The sequence below is a fragment of the Emys orbicularis genome, chromosome 7, assembly GCF_028017835.1.
Source record: "Emys orbicularis isolate rEmyOrb1 chromosome 7, rEmyOrb1.hap1, whole genome shotgun sequence".
In the NCBI taxonomy this organism is placed as follows: domain Eukaryota; kingdom Metazoa; phylum Chordata; order Testudines; family Emydidae; genus Emys; species Emys orbicularis.
In genome coordinates, this window is record NC_088689.1 from 33,298,680 (window position 1) to 33,320,213 (window position 21,534).

At 42.7% G+C, this 21,534-nt stretch overlaps 1 protein-coding gene across 1 annotated transcript in view; it reads left to right on the forward strand.

Moving 5' to 3' along the window:
* The window catches only part of PLCE1 (phospholipase C epsilon 1), a 288,279-nt gene that overhangs the window by 156,940 nt on the left and 109,805 nt on the right, over window positions 1–21,534 (forward strand). The window contains exon 3 of the mRNA XM_065407590.1: window positions 9,633–9,949. Within this exon, the coding sequence (XP_065263662.1) occupies window positions 9,633–9,949 (317 nt within the window). The remainder of the gene's footprint in view (window positions 1–9,632; window positions 9,950–21,534) is intronic.

Consider the following 21,534-nt stretch of genomic DNA (forward strand, 5'->3'; position numbering starts at 1 on the left):
GTTAAAATTGTTTTTGTTGTTGCATTCTTTTTACCATGACTATTGGGTGATGCTGGAGTAGATGGGGCATTAGTGTGAGATGTTGAGGATAGGTGTTTAGTCATTTTATCTGCTGTATGTGTTACCTTTTGATAACAGTTGAGAAACAGAGCTTTATGGATTTTATATCATGTCATTCAGAATAGCCCAATTTAGTGGAAGCAAAGTCTGTTTGAGGATTTCAGTGACGAGATGCTATACTAAATGAAATAACTACTTTCATTACCAAATCTATTTGCAATCCACATGTTTCGTTTTAGAACACACAATTTATCACAATCCAAAAATCTTTCACAAGCAGCCTTCTGGAGAGTGCACACTTTTTTTTTTAGTTATTGTACATTTTGTATTGTTTTTTCTTCCTTTGCATTACTGTTTTTTAGTATATCTGAGGTACTATTTTACTTAAAATAGATGTTGATATCAAAAACAACTAGACAATAAAGGCAAGACATTAACTGCATGTTCTCATTTATAAACTCATCAAACCCTGTTGAAAGGCAATTTTCATCTCGGCATGAGGTTCACTGTTTCTAAGTTGTACTTCTTTTATTAGTACAGTTGCTTTACCGTGAGCATCCTGCTTCATTATGATTCTGCATTTCATCTTTTTTGATGTATCAAATTTGAGTTCTTGAATTTGAGTTTGGACAATAAGAGCTCCATACTGCAGTCCTTACTTGGTTAAATTTCACGTTGGAAGCAGTGTGATTTTTGTCTGAGTAAGAACAGCAAGGTTGAATACAAAAATGGTAACCAGGATTAATGCTGTTGACATCTGTGTGCCCAAAGTTTGGGCTATTTATTTTCTTTATATCTTTCTACAAATTCTATATATTTTAAAAAAATATTTTTCAAAGTCAATCCTGAAACTTTATTCACAAAAAAAAAGTTGATGCCAGCAGTCTTGAAGTTATATAACCAACCAAAGAATAACAAGTTTCTGTCTGTGAATTATAAAAGCAATTCCATAACTAAACAGATGTTAATTTCAAGTTTATAAAAATATAATATAATAAACAGTGAGATAATTTATCTTATGTTTGGTAGACAGTAATCAAAGAGGTTCTATAGATACTGTCATTAGTACAATATGCAGGCATAGAATAGTGATACAAATGGTAACAGATAGATAGTTAACACAAGCATTCATTTGACTTCTTTTCCACATTTTTTTAAATTTTTGAAAAATACCTTGGCAGTGTCCTTATAAGTAAATTCCCTAGTTTTCATATTTAGAAAATCCCAAATAAATTGCATGCAAGTACTTCAACCACAAAAATGATAAGAGCCCAACAAGAGAAACAAGGTCAACTGAAACAGAGGCTTTCAGCACTTCATTGTGCTCTTTATATGGTGTTCTCTCCCTCCCTCCATCTCTCTTGGTGTATTCCTTCTGTGGAATTTCTCATATATACTGCATATGTACAAAATGTGTTGAAATTTAAAATAAGGTAATTAAGATTGCCTGCTTGCTGAGTTTCTGTGAAAATAGTCTGTTGTTAGAAATACACTAGCTCTTTTATAGATCAGTGCAGGCCAGCTTGCAGCATGGTTCAGAAAAGTCAGAGATGCACTGTTTCTAGGGTGAATTTTCTTTCAGTTAAGGACACTTTTCTGTGTTTGAGTCTCCAAGGGCAGACTTAACTATATTTCTCACATTCTTAACTAGATAATTCCTTTAGTAGGAAAGAAAAATAGTAGAAAGGTTTGTTCTTCTTCAGGTATATGTCTCTGTGGGTGCTCCACCATAGGATGTGAATCTGCCAGTGTGCTCTCGATCGGAGAATGAAAGTAGTGTCAGTGGGCCCATGCCAGCACATAGCAGAGCCTTGTGCATCCAAATGAGGGCATATAGGGAGGCATGGGCCCGCCACTACTCAGTTCCTTCTCAATCACCTGCAGCTTGAGATGGAGCAACTGCATGTACTGTTCTCAGCTTCTCACCGTTTCTTACATAGCAATTTTTTCTGAGTCTTTTTCTTATACTTTGTTGTTAGTTATTTTATTTCTTCTTTAGTTCTAGTTTTGTTTGGAAGGGGGATTACCCTCAGGGGTGAAAGTAACTTAAAGGACTTACCGGTACTCTGGAGTCCTTAGGAGGGGCGGGGCCTCAACCAGAAGAGGCATGGCCTCTACTGGAAGAGGCGGGGCCTTTAAATCCCCGGGCCCTTTAAATCACCATTGGAGGGAGCCCTGGCCTCTGGCGGAGTTTTAAAGGGCCCGGGGATCCGCTGCAGTACTGGCAGCTGGGAGCCCCGGCCCTTTAAATCACTGCCAGAGCCCCACCGCCGCTACCCCAGGGCTCCAGCAGCAGGGCTCGGGTGGCAATTTAAAGGGCCCTGGAGGGTACCGGCAGTGGGAGTCCCGAGCCCTTTAAATCGCCACCTGAGCCATGCTGCCGGAGCCCCGGGGTAGCAGTGGCAGCCGGGGGCTCGGGCGGTGATTTAAAGGGCCTGGGGCTCCAGTCGCTGCTGGGAGCCCCAGGCCCTTTAAATTGCTGCCAGGGGAAGCCGGTCCGCCCCGGTACGGTGCACCGGCTCTTGCCGGTACACCGTACCAGGGCGTACCGGCTTACTTTCACCTCTGATTACCCTCCTCCCCTTCTTAGGACCCCTGGTTTTGGTCCTTTAGCACTCTGTGTTATGCCAAAGACCCTGGGGTTTAAACCCTGCCAGACCTGACACAGGTCCTTTCCCCATAATGACAGGCATTCTAGCTGCCTCGGAGTGCCCACCTCTAAGTGTAAGGTCTGTATGGGATTTGAAGGCAGGTCTCAGAAAGGCAGAGAGGCTAGACTGAAGCTCCTTCTAATTGAGCATTCAGTAGCCCCAGCAATGGCTGCTCCTCCACCCCCTCATACATCGGCCTTACCATCCCAAGCTTCCCTAGTGGCAGCAGCCCCTTTGGAAGCTAGGACTTCTAAAAAGAAGATGCCTCTTTCTCCTTCCAGTTAACCTAAGAAGAGGGGTAGGTCACCCCATAAATGCCACTCTAAGGAGGCCACATGTCCTACACCTGAAGCTCCATCTGATCCCAGAACTGAGCCACCGGTACCACACAAGAAGCAGCGTGTGAACAAATTGTCTAGCAGGCATCAGCCTGCCTTGGTACCGACTGACAGGCACCAAGAGATGCATGGGCCTCCTTCACATGCCTCAGTACAGTTATCTCCATTTCACCAGGCCTTTAAGGTTAGAGAAGCAGATACTGCGCTCACCATCTCAGCACTGCCAACCCTTGGTACCTACTCAATCTTTTCGATACCATAGCTCTCCAGCACCCTCCATATTTCTTTCCTTGAAGATCCTGGACTCTCCCCTGCTTCACTCCTCTATCAGGGCCCCTTCTCTGGTACCGCCTAGATGGATTGAACCTTGGTCGTGCCTTCAGTATGGGTACTTATCTTTGAAGCTCCCCCCCTTCAGCCCAAGGAACGATTCTTCTTCAGGTCTTGGTATATTGCTCTTTTTCTGTGCCTTACCACTGTACCCTGCTGAGCCAGTACTCTGAAGGAGCTCTTTTGGACCCCACCAGATGTCCTAGAGCTGGGGGCTATGACTATCCATGGGGATCCTTTCCCTAACTGCCTCCTCAGTGGGCTTACTGGAATCCCTGGGGTCATCTTGATGAACAATTTTATAGGGTTCCATCCAGAAAGATACCCCAATACCCACTCATATTGTATCATTCACAGGCACTGACTGACCAATCTTTGGTACCATAGGATCTCCATCCAGTACTGTATGATCTCCCTCTGGTACCTTATGCCTCCTCTGCATCAGGAGACACCCAGGTATAGCAGGACCGACAGATGGAGGGAAACTCACCCTATCAGCTAAATTCTTCTCATCCCCAGATGAGGTGGTAATGCCTCCATCACTTTCTTCAGGCCTTTTAAGACTGCATGAAATGCCCGGTGGAATCCCTCCAGATCCTATTAGAGGAGGTCCAGGAGTCTCAACACTCCTTGGTAGGCATTTTAAATATTTCCCCCCACTCCCCCAGGGAAAGATTGCCCTCCCAATAAATGAGGCTCTGTTATCGCCTGCCTGTACAGTTTGACAGACACTTGCCACTATCCAGCCCACTTATAAGTGGGCAAATAAAAAATATTATATTCCAACCAAAGGAATGGAACATTTCTTTCCCCACACTGCTCCCAATTCCTTGGTGGTGGGCGCAGCTAATGAAAGGAATAGACAGGCCCATTCCAGAGCTTCTCCTTATGATAAGTAGACAAACTTTTAGACCTCTTGGATGGGAAAAGCTATTCCTTGACAACTCTCCAATTTTGCCTGGCAATCTGCCAAGCCCTGTTGGCAAAATATGACTTTAATACATATTCCAGGTTCACTTTTTTTAATTGAACATCTGCCACAGGACCGGAGGGAACAATTTTGGCCCCTCATTTTGGAGGGTTAAAACCTCCCTCCAAGCTCCCCTAGATACTGCGGACATAGCTACTAGATGCCTACCCATGGGTGTGGTTATGTGAAAAGCATCCTGGCTCCAGTCTTCCAGCCTCCTGAAAGAGATGCAGAATACAGTTGAAGACCTTCCTTTTGAAGGACCCAGGCTCTTCAGCTCTGATTCGTACTCCTTCCTCCATCCTCTGAAGGACTTGAGAGCTATCTTATGATCACTGGGAATTTGTTCCTGCAACAAAAAGATATTTTAATAGGTGTCAAACATCACAGCGAACTAGGCCTTTTCAGTACGACCTGCAACAAGGGTTTCCCAGACCTTCAGCCGTTCAGAGGAGATCTAGACCTCAGAAAAGGGGATCTCCCCCTTCTACAGCAACACCTCCCTCTAAGGGTATGTAAACACAGAAAAGAAAAACCCATGGGTGGCCCAAGCCAGCTGACTCAGGCTTGCAGGGTTAGGGCAGTGGGGCTGTTTCATTGCTTTGTAGACTTCCAGGCTCAGGCTGGAGCCTGGGCTCTGGGACACAGCAATGAAACAGCTCCACAGACTGAGTTGGCTGGCATGGGCCAGCTGCGGGCTTTTCTTTGCTGAGTAGACATACCCTAAGAAACAGTTCTGACATCTTGGTCGAAGACCTCAAGCAATCTACTTTCCTGGATCCTGTGCTGAACAATTCCATCCATCCCCCCTTTGGAGATCGGCAATCTCATTTCCTCCCTGACTGGGAACAGACTATTTTGGACAGATGGATTTTGGAGGTGATTGATGTGGGATACTCCATATGCTTCCACAGTATTTTCCACCCTGAGGAAACCTTCCTTTGAACTGATAGCTTCCTGTTCTCTCCTCCACCTCTATCTCAAGACTTGGTTCCTTATACATCGCTTCAGTTAGATGAATGGGAGCGCTCACCTGCCAAATAACACCTTTTATAAAAACAGAGTTACACCTTGTCCCATCCTCGCTTCCTCCCAAAGGTCTCTTCAGAATATCTCATTAATCAAGTGATTTGGCTGCCAGTGTTCTACCCAAAACCACATGCCTCCAGAGAGGAGACCAGCCTACATATGCCAGATGTCAGAAGTGCCCTCTCCTTCTGCCATGACAGAACTAAGATCTTCTGGGCCTCTCCGAGGCTCTTTGTATCATTTGCTGAGAGAATGAAGAGTCAACTTATTTCCACTCAAGACTGTCAAGGTGGGTTTAGGGTTTCATCTGAACTTGCTATGAATCCAGTGGGATGCAGCTGCCTCAGAGTTACAGCACAATCCACAAGAGCTCAGTCCACATTTATGGCTCCACTGAAGGACATTCCCATAAGACATTTGTAGGACTGCAAAATGATCTTCCATCCATACCTTTCCAGGCATTATGCCATCTTAACTGCTTCCAGAGATACTACATTCGGTGTCTCAGTCCTCCAAACTGGACTTGCAAACTCTGCACCCACCTTTTTGCTGAGTTACTGCTTGGGACTTTCCTATGGTGGAGCACCCATAGGGCCATATACTTGAAGAGATATTACTTACCTTACAGTGACTTGAGTTCTTTGAGATGTTTTATCCCTATGGGTTCTATACCCACCTTCCTTCCTCTTGGCTGTGAGGGCTCTGCTTCATTTTTGAGAAGGAACTGAGTGGTGGCAGGACTGCACTTCCCTATATGCCCTCATTTGGAGACAAGAATTGCTTTTGGTGCAGGCACAGGACTGTGGACACTGCTTTTCATTCTCCAACTGAGTGCACGGGCATACAAGCATACTATGTTGGAACACTCATAGGGACAAAACATCTCGAACTCAAGTTCAGTGTAAAGTATGTAACCTCTCCTCATGTCTATCAGCATAAGATTAGGATGACCAATGAGTCCCCTAATGCTAGGAAGAAGTTATGAAGCAGTCACCAACAGTTAAAGATTCTCATATACAACTAGTACCTTCACTCTTCAGAGGAATATTTTGGGTTAAATATTGAGACCTGTCTTCAACCAGTCAGTATCATGAGCTGACAACTCCATGTAAGAGGTACACCTGCATTTCCTGTATCTGTACCCACAACTCATTCTCAGCTCCCTTTTTTTTTTTTTACTTCAAATTAGTCTTTTCTACCAACATAACCAGCCCTTTTCTTCACACCCTGATCTCTGCCTACTTGAAAAAGGAAGATAATTAGCTCCTTTTTTCTTCTCTGTAATTGGTCACAATAATAATTAATAAATGACTGCACTTTACATGTTCAAAGTACTATATAAACATTAACTAATCAATCCTTGCAACATCCCTCTGATGTAAAACTAACATATATTTAATTTTAGCATGTTTATATCCTAAAAAGGCCGAATGCAATTAGTCTGGATAAGCATTTGAAAGCTTACTCTAACTGAATCTCAGAACCTTTCATAATTGTTCAGCACAATGGATAGATGAGATGATCCTGATGCAAAGAGTGAACGGGGTATGTTGTCCAGGCTTGCTGGAAGAAAGGTAGCAGTGCTTTATGGGTTGGGGGTGGGGGGGGGATAAGAGGAAGTCAGAAGCTGCATCAAAAAGAGAGGTGAGGGTCAGCAGGTGACACTGGCTCATGCCCTGGGAATGTAAATGGGAAGGGTTAAAATGGGCATGCCAGGATGTTAGAAGCCCTTTTTCCACTCCCTCGCAAAGCAGCACCCAGCCTCCCTCCCCTGAAGGTTGTGAATACCAGGTTTGGTTAGGACCTGCTGTGGGCATTTTGCTAGTCGCTCCTTTTTAGGGGGTCTGGGAAGGAATTTTTCCCTCACCACCATATTGACCTAGGTCAGAGGTGGGCAAACTACGGCCCACGGGGCCCTCCTGCCCGGCCCCTGAACTCCCAGCCAGGGAGGCTAGCCCCCGGCTCCTCCCCCTCTGTCCCCCCTACCCCGCAGACATGCCACCACGTGGGCAGCGCTCTGGACGGAGGGGCTGCACGCTCCTGCAGAGCAGCACGGCAGCGTGTCTGGCTCTGGCTGGGCGGCGCGGCTGCCAGACATGCTGCTCTGAGTGGCATGATAAGGGGGCCGGGGCCAGAGGGTTGGATAAGGGGCGGAGGTTCGGGGGGGCGGTCAGGGGATGGGGAATGGGGGGGTTGGATAGGCGTGGGGACCCGGGGGGCCTGTCAGGGGGTGGGGGGGTGGTCAGGGGACAGGGAGCGGGGGGGTTTGGATAGGTGTGGGAGTCCCGGGAGTCAGGGGGTGGGGGTGTGGATAGGGGTCGAGGGGCAGTCAGGGGACTGGGAGCAGGGGGGTTGGATAGGGGGTGGGATCCTGGGGGGGCGGTTAGGGGTGGGGGGTCCTGGGAGGGGGCGGTTAGGGGACAAGGAGCAGGGAGGGTTGGATGGGTCGGGGGTTCTGAGGGTGGCAGTCAGGGGGCAGGAAGTGGGAGGGGGTGGATAGGGTGCGGGGGCGAGGCTGTTTGGGGAGGCACAGCCTTCGCTACCCGGTCCTCCATACAGTTTTGCAACCCCAGTGTGGCCCTCAGGCCAAAAAGTTTGCCCACCCCTGGCCTAGGTGGAGGGCTTTTTTCGTCTTCCCCACAATGGTTTCAGGGAGGGCTTATAATGGTGAGGAGGAAAGAAGGTTGGGCTATATGCCATAACTTATTTGGTAAGTGTGGGGCGGATGTCCAGTGCAGATATTCCGTAGGGAAAGCATTCAGTGACCAGATAAATGGCCCAGTAAAGGACTTTAAAAGGAGGTTTGGTTAAAGGAATGGAGCACGGGAGGTGGGGGGAACGACGTTCAGGGCTCCTATGATTGGTATGGCAGGGAGCTGACCCCCCTTTCTTATAGTCCACCTTAACCCTCCTCTGGCAGGGGTGGGGAGTTGGTAAGATCCAAGCCAGGGGTTGGATGGAAAATGAAGGGGGGCTGGCAGAAGCCCCCGGGTAGTTACTGAATGAACATGGAGTTGCCTGCACTGTACACTTTTATCTGCTGTTGTCCCAGACTTCTAATAATAAAGTTGCAGCGTGATTAAATCCATATCAAGTGTCTCCTGTCCTTCTTGCGGTATAGCCGGACAACCAAGTATGGGATGAGAAGGGGATGCTTTCTCAAAACTTAATGGTAACTAAAACCAGAAGTTCTGTAGTTTAAGACTTCCATAATTGTATACTTTGACATTTAATGACTTTTTGGCTACCTATATGTCGATGATGACCTTTGCTTAGATGAGTGCATATCGTTCATAATAAGAGAATGAATTGGGATCAGTCATTAACTTGATTGATTAGACAGCACAAGCAATACTTTCCATTTGTGTAAAATCAGAATTTGTTCCTATGAAAAGATGTTTAAGTAAAAGATATGTCAAGAAACACCACTGTTTGTAAATTATAAATCTATTGTGAAGCTCCTTTATAGTGAAAAGAACTTATGCTCAAATAAATTTGTTAGTCTCTAAGGTGCCACAAGTACTCCTGTTCTTTTTGTGGATACAGACTAACACGATTGCTACTCTGAAACCTGTCTTTATAGTGACAGATACAATACATACCCTTCCAAATATATGCATGTTTTCTTCGGAGGAAAGAAAGCTGTATTTTATCTTTGGACATTTTCTTGTATGAAAAAGTACAATGAATGCAAATGAATAATAACTCTAAGCAGTGTTAGTAAGAGGAAAAAGGGAGAAAAAATATCACATAGGTATTGATTTATTGCTATACATTATTCATATTGCAATGATGCCCAGAGGCCCCAATCAATGACCAGGGCCCCTTTGTGCTCGGTGCTGTACAGACAAGCAAAATAAAGGCAGTCCCTGCTCTACAGAACACCTTATTTATGATCATGACAAGATTTAACATGTGAATGAAACAGACAGAGGGGAAGGGTTGTGGAACACAGTAACAATAAAAGCAGGCAAATTTTGCCTAAATCAATAGTCTCAGTGATCCCCAAAGTCCCAGGTCTCCACCCACCTAATTAACTCTAGAAGGTAGTGTTTTGTAAATATATATGAGAAGAGTCACCACTAGAACAACTTATTAGGTTATTTAAATATAAAATGTGAAATCCTGTGTTGTTGTTTAAGTAAATAAACAATGTACGAGAACAAAAAAATTCAGTCTTAATATGTTTTTGCACAATCAAGTGTAATAGATGAAGGAAAGACGCAACATAATATTTTTTTTGTTTTATTTTAGAACGTCAACCGTGCACATCTATGGCTGGTTCAAATGTGCTCCCCTCCAGTGTAGCTGGTATCAGTAAAGAGCTAGTAGAACTTCAGCACCTCATTCAGTTCCCAGAGGAGGTTGCTAGTATTCTGACTGAACAGGAACAGGATCTCTACCGAAAGATCTTGCCCATTGACTACCTCTGCTTCTTAACCAGGGATTTGGGTAATGCTGAATGTCAGAGCAAACTTCCATGCATTAAAGCTTCCATATCTGCGACTATTCTTTCCTCCCAAAATGGTGAACACAATGTTATTGAAGATCTCGTGACAAGATTTAATGAGGTAAGACAAGATATTTTAATTACGTCATAAGTGGTTTGATACAATTTATGGGCCAGTTTTTCCCTTTTATCTAAGGGATACCCTAACAATTTTTAAAAATGAATGATGAAATTTTTAAAGCTGATCAGGGAGCCACACAACTTCTATTGATATTAAGGGGAGTTATGTGACTGACTAACGTAGTCAGCTTTGAAAATCTCAACCCAGGCTTTTCTCCCAAATTGGAAATGTAAACAAGAAAAAAAACGTTAAATCAAGACTTGTTCTCCTGTAATGTGTTTATTTTGGCATGTATTCTCAATCACATTATAACTCTGCTCAGAAGCTGGAGGGTATTTTTTTTGTGGACAAAGAATGATCTTCTTAGTAGTCAGGATGGAAGGATTATGAACTAGGAGTTTTTGGACTCCACTAACTACTTACATAATGACTTAACTGTAATCTGGAGAAAGTTAATCCCTTTGTGTGTCTTAGATATTATTATACAAGAAGTGTGACTTAGCTGGGTACTTTTCCATGAACCATATCTTGAGGTTCTTAGTATGTTTTTTTTCTCAGTTTTTAGTCAGGTAAACTCCCATTGACTTTAATGGAAATTTGACTAAGGGAAAACTTAGTAAAAACCTCAGGATTCACCTAAATTTATGAAAGCCAAAAATACAGTTTTACCTCAAGCCTACCCTTTGCTCAGTCTGTTGTGCCTAACCATAGGATGTATTTTGTATTCTTAAATGAGATCCTAAAATTCAGTGAGAGCACAGAAATGTGTGTGTAGATCAGGCCATGTATTTAACCCCTAATGAACTGTCTGGGTCCCAGGTAAATAAGAACTGAGAACTAACTGTTCTCTTCCAAAATACTTTTATTCCTAGCAGGTCACAAGATACAGGTACTTAAAATCCTGTAATTCTTTTGGTTTTCCCTAATTCAGTTCTAAGATAAGAACATCTAGTGATAGAAAACTGGTAAATACTGTCTTGAGAATGCTACAGGAAGCTGTAGAATACAGCTTTTAAATTATGTAAATGACCTCTAGTTACAGCAGTTTCTGAAATATTAGTCCCAATTCTCCAGTATGTTGGGGCTGCTTTGTGTTTCTCGGTAGTGAGAAGAAGCCTTAAAGCCATCAGCTCCAACCTGTGGAGGATTCTCCCTGCCTAAGATACCTATTTTATGGCCACCTGCATGAGGAATGTAGTTGGGAAGAAAGGGGAGTGGCCAGAGCTCTCTTGTGTCCTGGCAATCTGCAGCTGCCCAAGTGGCCCCCTGGGGCATTTTGTAGTTAACTGGTGCAAACTAGGAAAGCCTTCACATTGTTGTAACTTGCAATTTGGGACAGGGGCTGGGTGAAATATTTTGGCCAAAACATTTTTAGTTGAAAAAAATATAGAACGCCAAAATGGTTCGCAAACTTGTCTATTTCCCTGAATTGTTCAGTTTGGGGGGAGTGAGGAAGACCTGAAAAAGTCAAAACATTTCATTTTGACATTTTCAAAATGAAACATTTTGATTTTTTGTTTTGAAACATCTTTTTGTTTGCTTTAAATTTTCTTTAGTTTTTTTGTCCAACTTGAAACTAAATTTTTACATTTCCCTCCCCCCCCCCCCCAATTCATGGAATAGTCTGTAAAACTTCAATTTTGGGTTGACACAAAACTAATATTGTCCCCCCCCCAATTTTTTGGAAAATTGCCAGACAACTGAAAAAAAAATCTGTTATTCGCACTGTTCTGCGTGAGACCACAACAGCCCCAGGATTGGGGAGGACACCACTGATTTAAAAGCAATGATGAGATTTTGAATTCTGATCTTGTGATTTGTCGAGGATAGCTAGGAGTATTTTATGTCCAGTGTGAAGCTGAAAATTAAAGCTATCCATTGGCAAAAGTACATTACTATATTTTCTAACCCTAGTGGGTTGTGATATATCAGACTTTGCAACTGTCACTATTCCTTCAACCTAACTGTACTTTTTTTGGCACTACTCCAAGATTAATTCCTCACAGCAGCAGTTCTCAAACTGTGGGTTGTAACTCCATTTTAATGGGGTCACCAGGGCTGGCATAATTTGACTTGCTAGGGTCAAAGCTCCACCACCCAGGGCTAAGGCCAAAGCCAAAGCCCTGGCGGGGCTCAAGTTACAGGCCTCCCACCTGGGGCTGAATCCCGTGAGCTTTGGCTCCCCACCCAGGGAGGAGACTCGGGCAGGCTCAGGCTTCAGTCCCCCCTCCTGGGGTTGTGTAGTAATTTTTGTTGCCAGAAGGGGGTCATGGTGCAATGAAGTTTGAGAACCCCTGCCTCAGAGCATTGTAATTTTAACTCGTGCATATACTACTTAATCGTTAATACAATGTATTACTTCTAAGTGTTGTTTGCAATAGATTTTTTTAACTGAAAAAAAGTTGTGTTTAAATAGAGTTGCTGTGTAATATTCACTGCCCCTAATAAATCAGTATCTTAGCATCTGCTTTATTTTATAGCACAGTTGAATATATATCAGTGTCATATCCTACCAACAAGAGTGGACTTTCTAAATGGCTTTGTTTTCAAATGTGCAAGAAAATTCCTGCACAGAGAGTCATACTTTTGTTGGCAGAAGACAATGAGTGCTTGCTGATTTTCTGGCATTGCCCACAAGAATACTGGAGTGTATTTATACTCTGGGAGCCAAAATGAATTTCAAAATGACAGGCTTTTGCTACATAATGGGAGAAGATTATTTCATATTTTCCTTCTTTTCAACAGAAATTATTGCATGCAAATTATCTTTCATGTAGTGATGTGCTTTGTGAGTTTTTTTTTTATAAATGTAACTGCAAAGTTATCCTATTTAGTAGTTGTTGTTTCATGATAAGATTTGGCTGAATTTCCTTTTTAACACACTTAAAGGAGTTTTCACCGAATAAGGACTGCAGGATTGGTATTAAGTAACTTCTGCAAAAAATGTGCCTGTTAGGCGTAATCAAATAGGGACAAATCCTGCTCCCATTGAAATAAATGTTGTTACTATTATTTAATATTTATATTACAACAACACCCAGATGCCTCATTCATGATCCAGGCCCCAAATTTCCATTGACTTCATGGTGCAGGATCAAGATCAAGCCGTAGAGAGTAGAAACATCGCGTTTCCTTTGTATATGAATTACATTAAGTGCAGTTGCTATTATGAAACTTTTGCTTACTATATATTTAAATGGCATCACTAGAGGATATAGACAACACAATATGGTAATATTCCGATAGCTTTTATTTGCTTTAATTTTTTTAAATCACTCCAGTTACCACTGGTTCACGCTTCGGACTTGAATTGCAATATTTGGGCTTAGAAGGGAGGAAAAGCATGTTAATAGCTCATAAGAGGCAATATAAGGGATATGAAAAGGGGAAAGAATCCATGATGTATGGTCAACACCTTATGGAATGGAAATGATTTATGAAGGGTGATCTGGAGGAAGGGCTGTCTTATGCACCATGTATAATTTCTGTTTAATTTGTAGCACTTAAATGTATTGGATCTGCTTGTGTGGCAGTATACATTTATTTTGCACTTGCTTTTGTTATGAGATGATAGCATGGAACTCCTGTCATATAGGCTTTTGAAAATGCAAGAAAAGGTAAAAAAATAAAAGCTAAATTAAAAAATGTAGTGAATGGTCTGCCTCCCTCTTAACATAACACATAAGGAGAAATGTGTTAGTTTTGCTCCTAGTCAGAAGAGATTTGAGGTAGAATGTATTTAATTCAATTGGAAGGAGCCATGCAGAGTGTCTGAGGCCTTTCCATAAAGAAAAGGTGATCAGCATCAAAATATGAGTGGTTAGGAGAGATCCTTGCGAGCAACAATATCATTCACAAGATGTGAACCACTTCTGATTGGAGTAGAGCAGCATGTGGATTCCTGACTTCTGAGGGCAATTGTAGGGATAAATTAAATTACTCAGATTTTTTTCAGCACTGTCTACAAAAGTGAGAACACTTGGATATCGGTTTTCCCAGGGATCATGAAATGGTGCGTTTTAACTCTGAACATAGGGGTTATGAATGAGGGGGAACCTGGTGCTATTTCAATGTAGTTAGATCACGCACAGATATAATAAAAGATCTTGTGATGGTCAAATCTTAGAAAACAGTTTCTTATGAATATAATTGCTATAGTGTCAGCATTTCTTTGTTGCTTCAGTAGGCTCACTTATATTCATGCCTAGAACAAGTACCTCTACTGCAGTTAGAAGACACCTTTGTCTGTCAAAGATGGTTATTTAAGCTAAGCATTTATTGTTGTGGGGTTTTTTCCCCCAGAGATTTAGGGAAAGCTTTTTGAGAAAACAGTAGCACTAAGATTAGAGAGAAACTAACTCTATCTATAACATTCTAATAAAAAGAAAAATAGAATAATAAAAGTGCCTTCAATACAGACTTCAGTTGTGGCATAGAGGTGCCTAGAGCAAGATAGCATAGATTGAAGTTACTGGCCAGCACTTCACAAATAATAGAATGAATACATGACTAGCAAATTATTTTCTTGATGAGCTGAGCCTGGATAAGGGAAGCCTGCATCTGTTTAAAGGAAGCATGACCATTTGGGTATTGGAGGTATATGATTCAGGGAGTATATATCATTACACTGGAGAGACTTCCTTGCCGGAGATTTGTAACCCACCGGTCAGTGTGCCTTACATGTCTCGCTCTGTGCCTGATCCACAGATGAGTCTGTTTACAGGCCACAACTATAAAGAGCCTGCTTCCTTAGCTCAAGTTGCTTTTATATCTAGAAGTCCCCAGTTCAGTCCCTGGTGTCAGCCATGATGGCAGCTGTCCTAGGTTCATCCAATCACCTTTTTCAAAAATGTGTGTGGGGGGAAAAGGCTAATAGTGAATAATCTGTGACATATAAAGAGTAACAGAACCACTCTCAGAAATGGCCAGGTACCCTGATCTGTATTCCATCTGTTTCACTGTACTTTAGAACATTGGGTAGTATGGACAGTTCTAGATCTAAAGGGCCTAACCAAATCCACAAGGAAATACAGGTTTCAAATATAATATACCTATCATCTGGTAAACCTGCCGTTTCTCTCGGGAATTTATTATCTCTGATGGACCTTCCAGGTGAATATGCATGTAATAGTATGGCCCAATATCATAAGATCTCTAGTGTTTGTGTAGCCTCTGCAACATTTTTTTCAGCTTTCTGATAAGATCAAATTCACTGGAGTTAATATAGAAAGGAAAAGCAGTGGTGAACATTACTACTAGAGTACAGATTACTAATAATGCTAATATAGAAAGACAGGATATCACATTGAAGAAATAGTTGATAAAACTGACATTAAAATGGAAAAAAGAATGAAAAAAAAACAGACTTGTCAATATGGGGGCTAGATATGTACTGGACTTTAAAAAGAAAAATTCAAAATGTTGGAGAATGAGGGAAGGCAAAACATTTGAGATTAATTTCCAGTGAGTGAAGACAATATGGATCTGTTCAGATTCATAGGAAAGCTATCTGATCTTCTAGATCTCTAAGATTAAAATGATCCATTGTATACTCAGTGATGCCATAAAACTTCTGTGATGAGATATTGTAGTGCAGAGGAAAACAGAAGATTACAGTATGATAGTTATCCTGGCTGATAAAAGAGAAACAGGACTGAGAGAGAATGGTGGCTTAAGACATGGAGGTATTAAAATCCTCATTTTTCCAGAATTGACACAGCAGATGAAAAGGGAAGTCGCAGATCAAGCAGTCCTTGTGAAGGAGTAAAATCTGTTGTACTTGTAACCAGTGAGGTTGCAGGTCACATATGGAGAACAGACCCATCTGTTCTCGGACACCCTATCATCAGCTGCTTTGTTGCTGTAAATCTGATAAGAAGAGCAGATTGAAAACAAAGCAAGAAATTCCATCAAAGTCAGAAAAAAAAGACAAAACCATAAAGCCATGATAAATGACATAAATGTCTACCTGGGGATTTTAAAGCGGATCAAACTAAGTTTAACTGGTTTGAAAATGGTCACATACACATGGCGCAATCACTGTGTGCTGACTGCACATTTGCTCTAAACTCTAGAGTCCTTTGGCCAAGTAGACTAGGTTTGCTGCAGATTGAACTAGTGCAGTCTATTATTCTTGTGAACGCAGTTGCTGTGCACCACTTGTGACATGCTTCCATCAGCTGTCCCATCGTGCTTTGCAGATTAACCATTATTGACTTGTTCGTTCACCTGTATGCCTTTCCGTGCTCTGGTATCAAGTTCCCAGGATGTCTCTTCCTTTCTTTAAAAGATGGTGGAGCCAGAATTTGCCCATTTGCTTCTGGATCCAAGTGTTTCAGCCTTCTTGCAATACAACTGTATCTAGAGTGATAGCACTCTAGAAGCCCCATAACATGTCTTGCGCAGCTACTTGGAGCTGTGCTGAGACCATGGATCTCGTTACCATCTGGGAACAAGCATCAGGATAGAAAGCTCTTGTGGCCAGCCACTGGAACGAAGACTTTTTTGTGGATATTGCCAAGCAGATATCTGAAAGGAGCCATGACTGGGATGCTGACCAGTGCCATATAAAGCGCAAGTAGCTCAGAAGTACATTAAAATGAGCAACAAAAGAATGCAATCGAGCAGAGAACATGTGACCTGTCCATTTTATGATGAACTGGACAGGATTCTACACCATATGGAGCTTGCTGGCTGCACTTTTCCCTCCCTTTCCTTCCACTGAGGACAACTGACGAGGCCCCCAGGAGGATGCTGGGGATAAGCTGTCCCCTGAGAGGTAGGATCTTTTTGGGAGTTAGGACCCTGACTTTGGCCAGCTGGAAAACCAGTTGCAGTCATGTCCTGCTGCAATATGCCCTGAATCTTGCCCTGCATCAGCCTAGCCAAAATCAAGAGTCAGACAATCTAAAGGGGCTGTAAAGGCTATTACTATCTGGCTGGGCCCTTGACATACCCTCATAGCCCCTCCCCCCCCCTCACTTTGACATCATACAAGCACCACAAACAAAACTGTATAATTAAAGCAGCAACATAATTTTAACCCACCCACTCTCCCAACCTAGTAAGGCACAGCAGCAAATACCATATACAGCAGAGAGAAATCCCAGGACACCAGTGTCTCCTCACACACAAAAATGCTATCATGGCCTGTCTGGAATATGAATAAGCACCTGTTTTTTTCTATGTTCCCACACCACACCCCTGCAACATTCAGTTTGTCAAGGACAGGGCCTCTGGCTACTGATTGGAGGCTGGCCAACCTGAGATGGTGAAAAAGGAAGACATGGGACAAGACATTTGTAGAACTCAGAAGACTGCACTGGCTGAAAGGTGGAGGCAGTACATGATGACCCAGAGGGAGAAATAAATGCAGTGGTCCATGGCAGTGGTCAAGGAAAGCATCACCAAGGCTAAAGAGGCAAAAAAGGCCGGGAGATGCAGAGGCCACTCGTGTATGCTGTTCTCAGATAGAATGCTCTCCTTCAAAACATGCTTCTGCAAGATCAGCAAGCCTTGCAGTCCCATAAACTGGGACCAAGCCATGTCTTTCAGCCCCTGGACATTACTGGTTACTCAGACCAGCAGTAACTCCTCCCCACCATATCCACACAGCACTTGTTCCAGAGGCCATTCCCCTCTCAGGTCCATCATCTGCCCACCTAGAACACTGGCTCCTTGGGACCTAATACTTTTGAACTCTGCAATGCACCTGAATAGCACTCAACCCCTGAACCACACGTAAAAGAAGAGACAGAGGGAAGAGAGATATGTGCTTGTAACTTTAAGGATGCCCCCAACCCCTCCAAATCTTATTTTTGCACTGTTTGCATTGTTGTACTTTCAGTTTGGTTTTCACTGTTTTATTTAAAGGTTCACTGTTTGTTGGTTACTCAGTAGACTATTTTGATAAATGTATTTTCAAATAAAAAGGTATAGTTATTTATCTAGTGTTCAATTAGAATTTTATTTTGGCTTTGTTACTGTTTTAAAAAAAAAAACTGTATATCTTATGACTCATCCATACATGTCACACACAAAATCTTTTAAATAAAGCTAAAATAATACATACAGTTTTATGAAAGTATATCGGCAACATCCCACTGCCACTACCAATAAACGATACTGCACTGCTAACAATCTATCCCAACCTCCCCTCCCCCATGGATTACAGCTGGATTTACAGTTACACATGTTCAGGTATGAGACTCAAAATATGAATAGGCATCCCTGACAATATTTCCCTGGGTGTTAGTGTTCTCTGTGGGACATAATGCTGGCTGCTCGAACCATCAAGCAAGTCTCTTCACCTCAGCCTTCCACCCATCATTGAGGCTTTCCTCCTTGCTCTCACCAGTGTTGTGCATAACACAGCATGCTACTATAATGGTCAGGAATTTTTTTCTGCTGCTTCCAGACAGTTCCATAAGCAATGCCTCTGCTTTTCAAATGTCAAAATGCACACTTGACCACCATTCTGCAACTACTCAAGTGATAATTAAAAAGTTCCTTCCTTCTGACCAAGCAACCTGTGAATGGCTTCATTAATCAGGGCATCAGAGGATAAAACAAGGTCTCCTAGAATAGCTGGACCAACCTTAACACCATTAGTGTCCAAAGTGGTTATTGGGGCAAAGAGCACAATGGAGAAATACCCCTTTCTATTTATAAACTGTACTCTGGCACGGAGGGGGGCAGAAATGCTAGGGATATGGATTCCATCAACTGCCTAATACAGTTTGGGAAGCCCATGAGTGCAAAGTCATCAATCATCTCCTGATTCACCACCACGCTGAACCGATTGGCTATAGACCAGTAACATTCTGGGGTGGCCAGCTTCCAGACAACAAAGGTTATCCACTTCTCTACAACGATGGGGCACTGTATGTTTTTATGCTGTCACTGAAGGTCCAGGGTCAGTTCCTTGCAGATCTTTAAAAAAAAAAAAAAAAAAAAAAAAAAAAAGGGGCCCTTCCCATTCTGAAATTCTCTCACCTCTGCTGGTCATTCCCAGGTCTGCAGAATTATCCTCTCTCATCAATCCATGCTGGTTTGCTGGGCCCAGAAACTGTGCTGTGTAGCTGATCCAGGAATTAAGTCCTCTAGTTCCAACAGGTTGGCTTCCTTGTCCTGGTGCAACAGCTTTGCAGTGTTCTGCTGCTGATGATGCTGCCTGTGATGGGGTATGTAAACCTTACTGCGGGACAGAAGGGATTTAGGAGCAATTCTGGGCCCAGGTGACTTTGCACCACCACACTTGCAGAGCCTGCCCCAGCTGAAGGAGGAGCTGAAAAGAAGGGGAGGGAGATAGACAGCAGATGAGGAGAGACATGTATCTTGGGAGCTCCTGCGTAACGGTACAGGAGGAGTCCTGGCTGCAAGATGCAGGTACCGGAGGCTCTAGAGGAGGGATTAGCCTTTCCCTAGGAGTAGGGAACCCTTTACTTTAACTGCTGGTGGATCATTGATAAGGCTTTTGACCACTCCTTGGACTGGGAAAGTAATTGGTAGGAAGTGGTCCAGGGAAGCAACTCAAGCACTCTGGAGTGTTTGTGATCACTGCCTCTGCTAGGCACCTGGGTCAGAGCCTGATGGAGAGGGAGGGACCAGTCTCCCCTACCAACCACCCTTTCATGAAGGGGGCACAACCTTCCACCTCCCACCCCTGTGGAGATAAGGGCAGGGAGATAGAGACTTTGTAAGCTCTGAGTCAAGGGTGCTCCACACACCAGAGGTGGGCTGAAGACCCTTTGTTTTGTGGGGACATTGGACTATATACATTTTGTTGGACTCTGTGACCCCCATAAAGGGGCAAACTCAATTGGTGACCTGGCCAGAGGGCCAAGTCGCTACCTACTGGAAGGCGGACTACCACAGTGTCTGAGTGATTGCTAGCAAGGGATGCCAGAGATGGGGGATGAGCTGAGACACAGTGACCTACCTGCTAGTCAGCACCACTGAACAGCCTAGCCTGGTCACACTGCCATTGAATGTTCTCATGCACCTCACCATCTACTTTGTGGGTGCAGCAGGCGAAGTCCAACACAGAATGCTGTAATACAGCCCAAGCATTCATGCTTGCCACCATTGTGGTATGGTGCATTTCTGGTTCCATGGTGATAGGAATTTGAAAATTGCACTAACACGCTCAGAAAGGAAGCATGGTGCTGAGATAGCGGAAACATGGGATTGAGGGGGGGGGGGGAAATGAAACCTCCTGGCTTCCACTTTGCATCCTATACAATTCACAGTGAAAACAATACCAGGATGTATACTACTCAACTGAGAAACAAAGCACCATAGGTTACATCCCAAAAATGCTACTCCCTCAGTTCACAGCAAGCCACTGCCGTGTGTTCACACAATGCAAATTGAAAACAAAATGGGTGTCCATGCCGTCGGTGCGACTTGTATACTGCAAATTACCAGGTGCACATCAAATTGCTTTGTATTAAACCCCAGGTGTAGACATATGGGTAGCCTCCTACTTGGGCTACAACTTTTATCGGCAATGAATGCTCTCTACCTTCGTGGTAGAAATGTAACTAAATTTGAAACTTTAATAATACGAAAATTTAACAAACAGTTCCAAAAAGCAATGTGCCTTCTCCAATCCTGTAGTTGAGATGAGACTTAATAAACAAAAACAAAGGAAAATGTTACAGGAACCTGGGACTCCAAAATTTCCTTTTATACTTCATATTGCTCCAAAGTGGGATTATTTTTTATTGTAGCAAATTGTATTCTCAGTTATTGTTAAGACCCTATATTTTGTATGCCCTTTTCATTTCTTGTGATTGTCATGTACATGCACTTAACAAAAGTGCATTATCCTATATTTCTAGAAGGATTGTAAAGGGAAAAAAGTAGTGCTGCTTAATTTATTTTTCTGAGATTATTCATACATGGCAGAAAAATTAGGGAGTAGGTTTACATAGAACAGAACTGGGTTTTTTTTTTCTCTCTCCCCTCACCCAGTTGGCTGAGGTTTGTGACGATCTCAGCAAAGTAGAAAACATTTGCAGTCCTTTGACCTGTTTGGCTTGAAACTCAATTTGTTTTGTATATGTACTTGTATTTTTTCTAAGCACTTCATATTGTTTACCAGTAACTTTAAGTTCCTGTCACTTTTGTAAATAATTTTTGGGGTGGAATGTTGCATGAAATGTTATGGACACATACAGGTTCAAATTTTCAACAAAGGCTGGCTAAATAAAAAAATGTCAGCGTCCTACATTTGTTCCCAAATTCTAGCCTCTTATGTCAGTTTGTTTCCAAGCTATGGGGAGAAAGGCGTCTTCTTTAAAAACAAAGGAAAAAATTAACTATTTTTAGAAATTGTAAATATCCAAATTACAATTTAGATTTAAGGGTTTAATATAGGATATTGACATTCCTTTCACAATAAGACAAAGTAAAGTCTTTCAGAATCCTTAAAAAATGTGTCGTGGTATTGATAAACTTCTAACATAGCAATTAATGTATTAGAGTCTGAATGTCCTCACTTGTACCAGTTCTACATGATTATAAAATTTAATTCAGTAGTTACTCTTGATCTACACAAGTGTCAGAGGTGAATCAGGCTT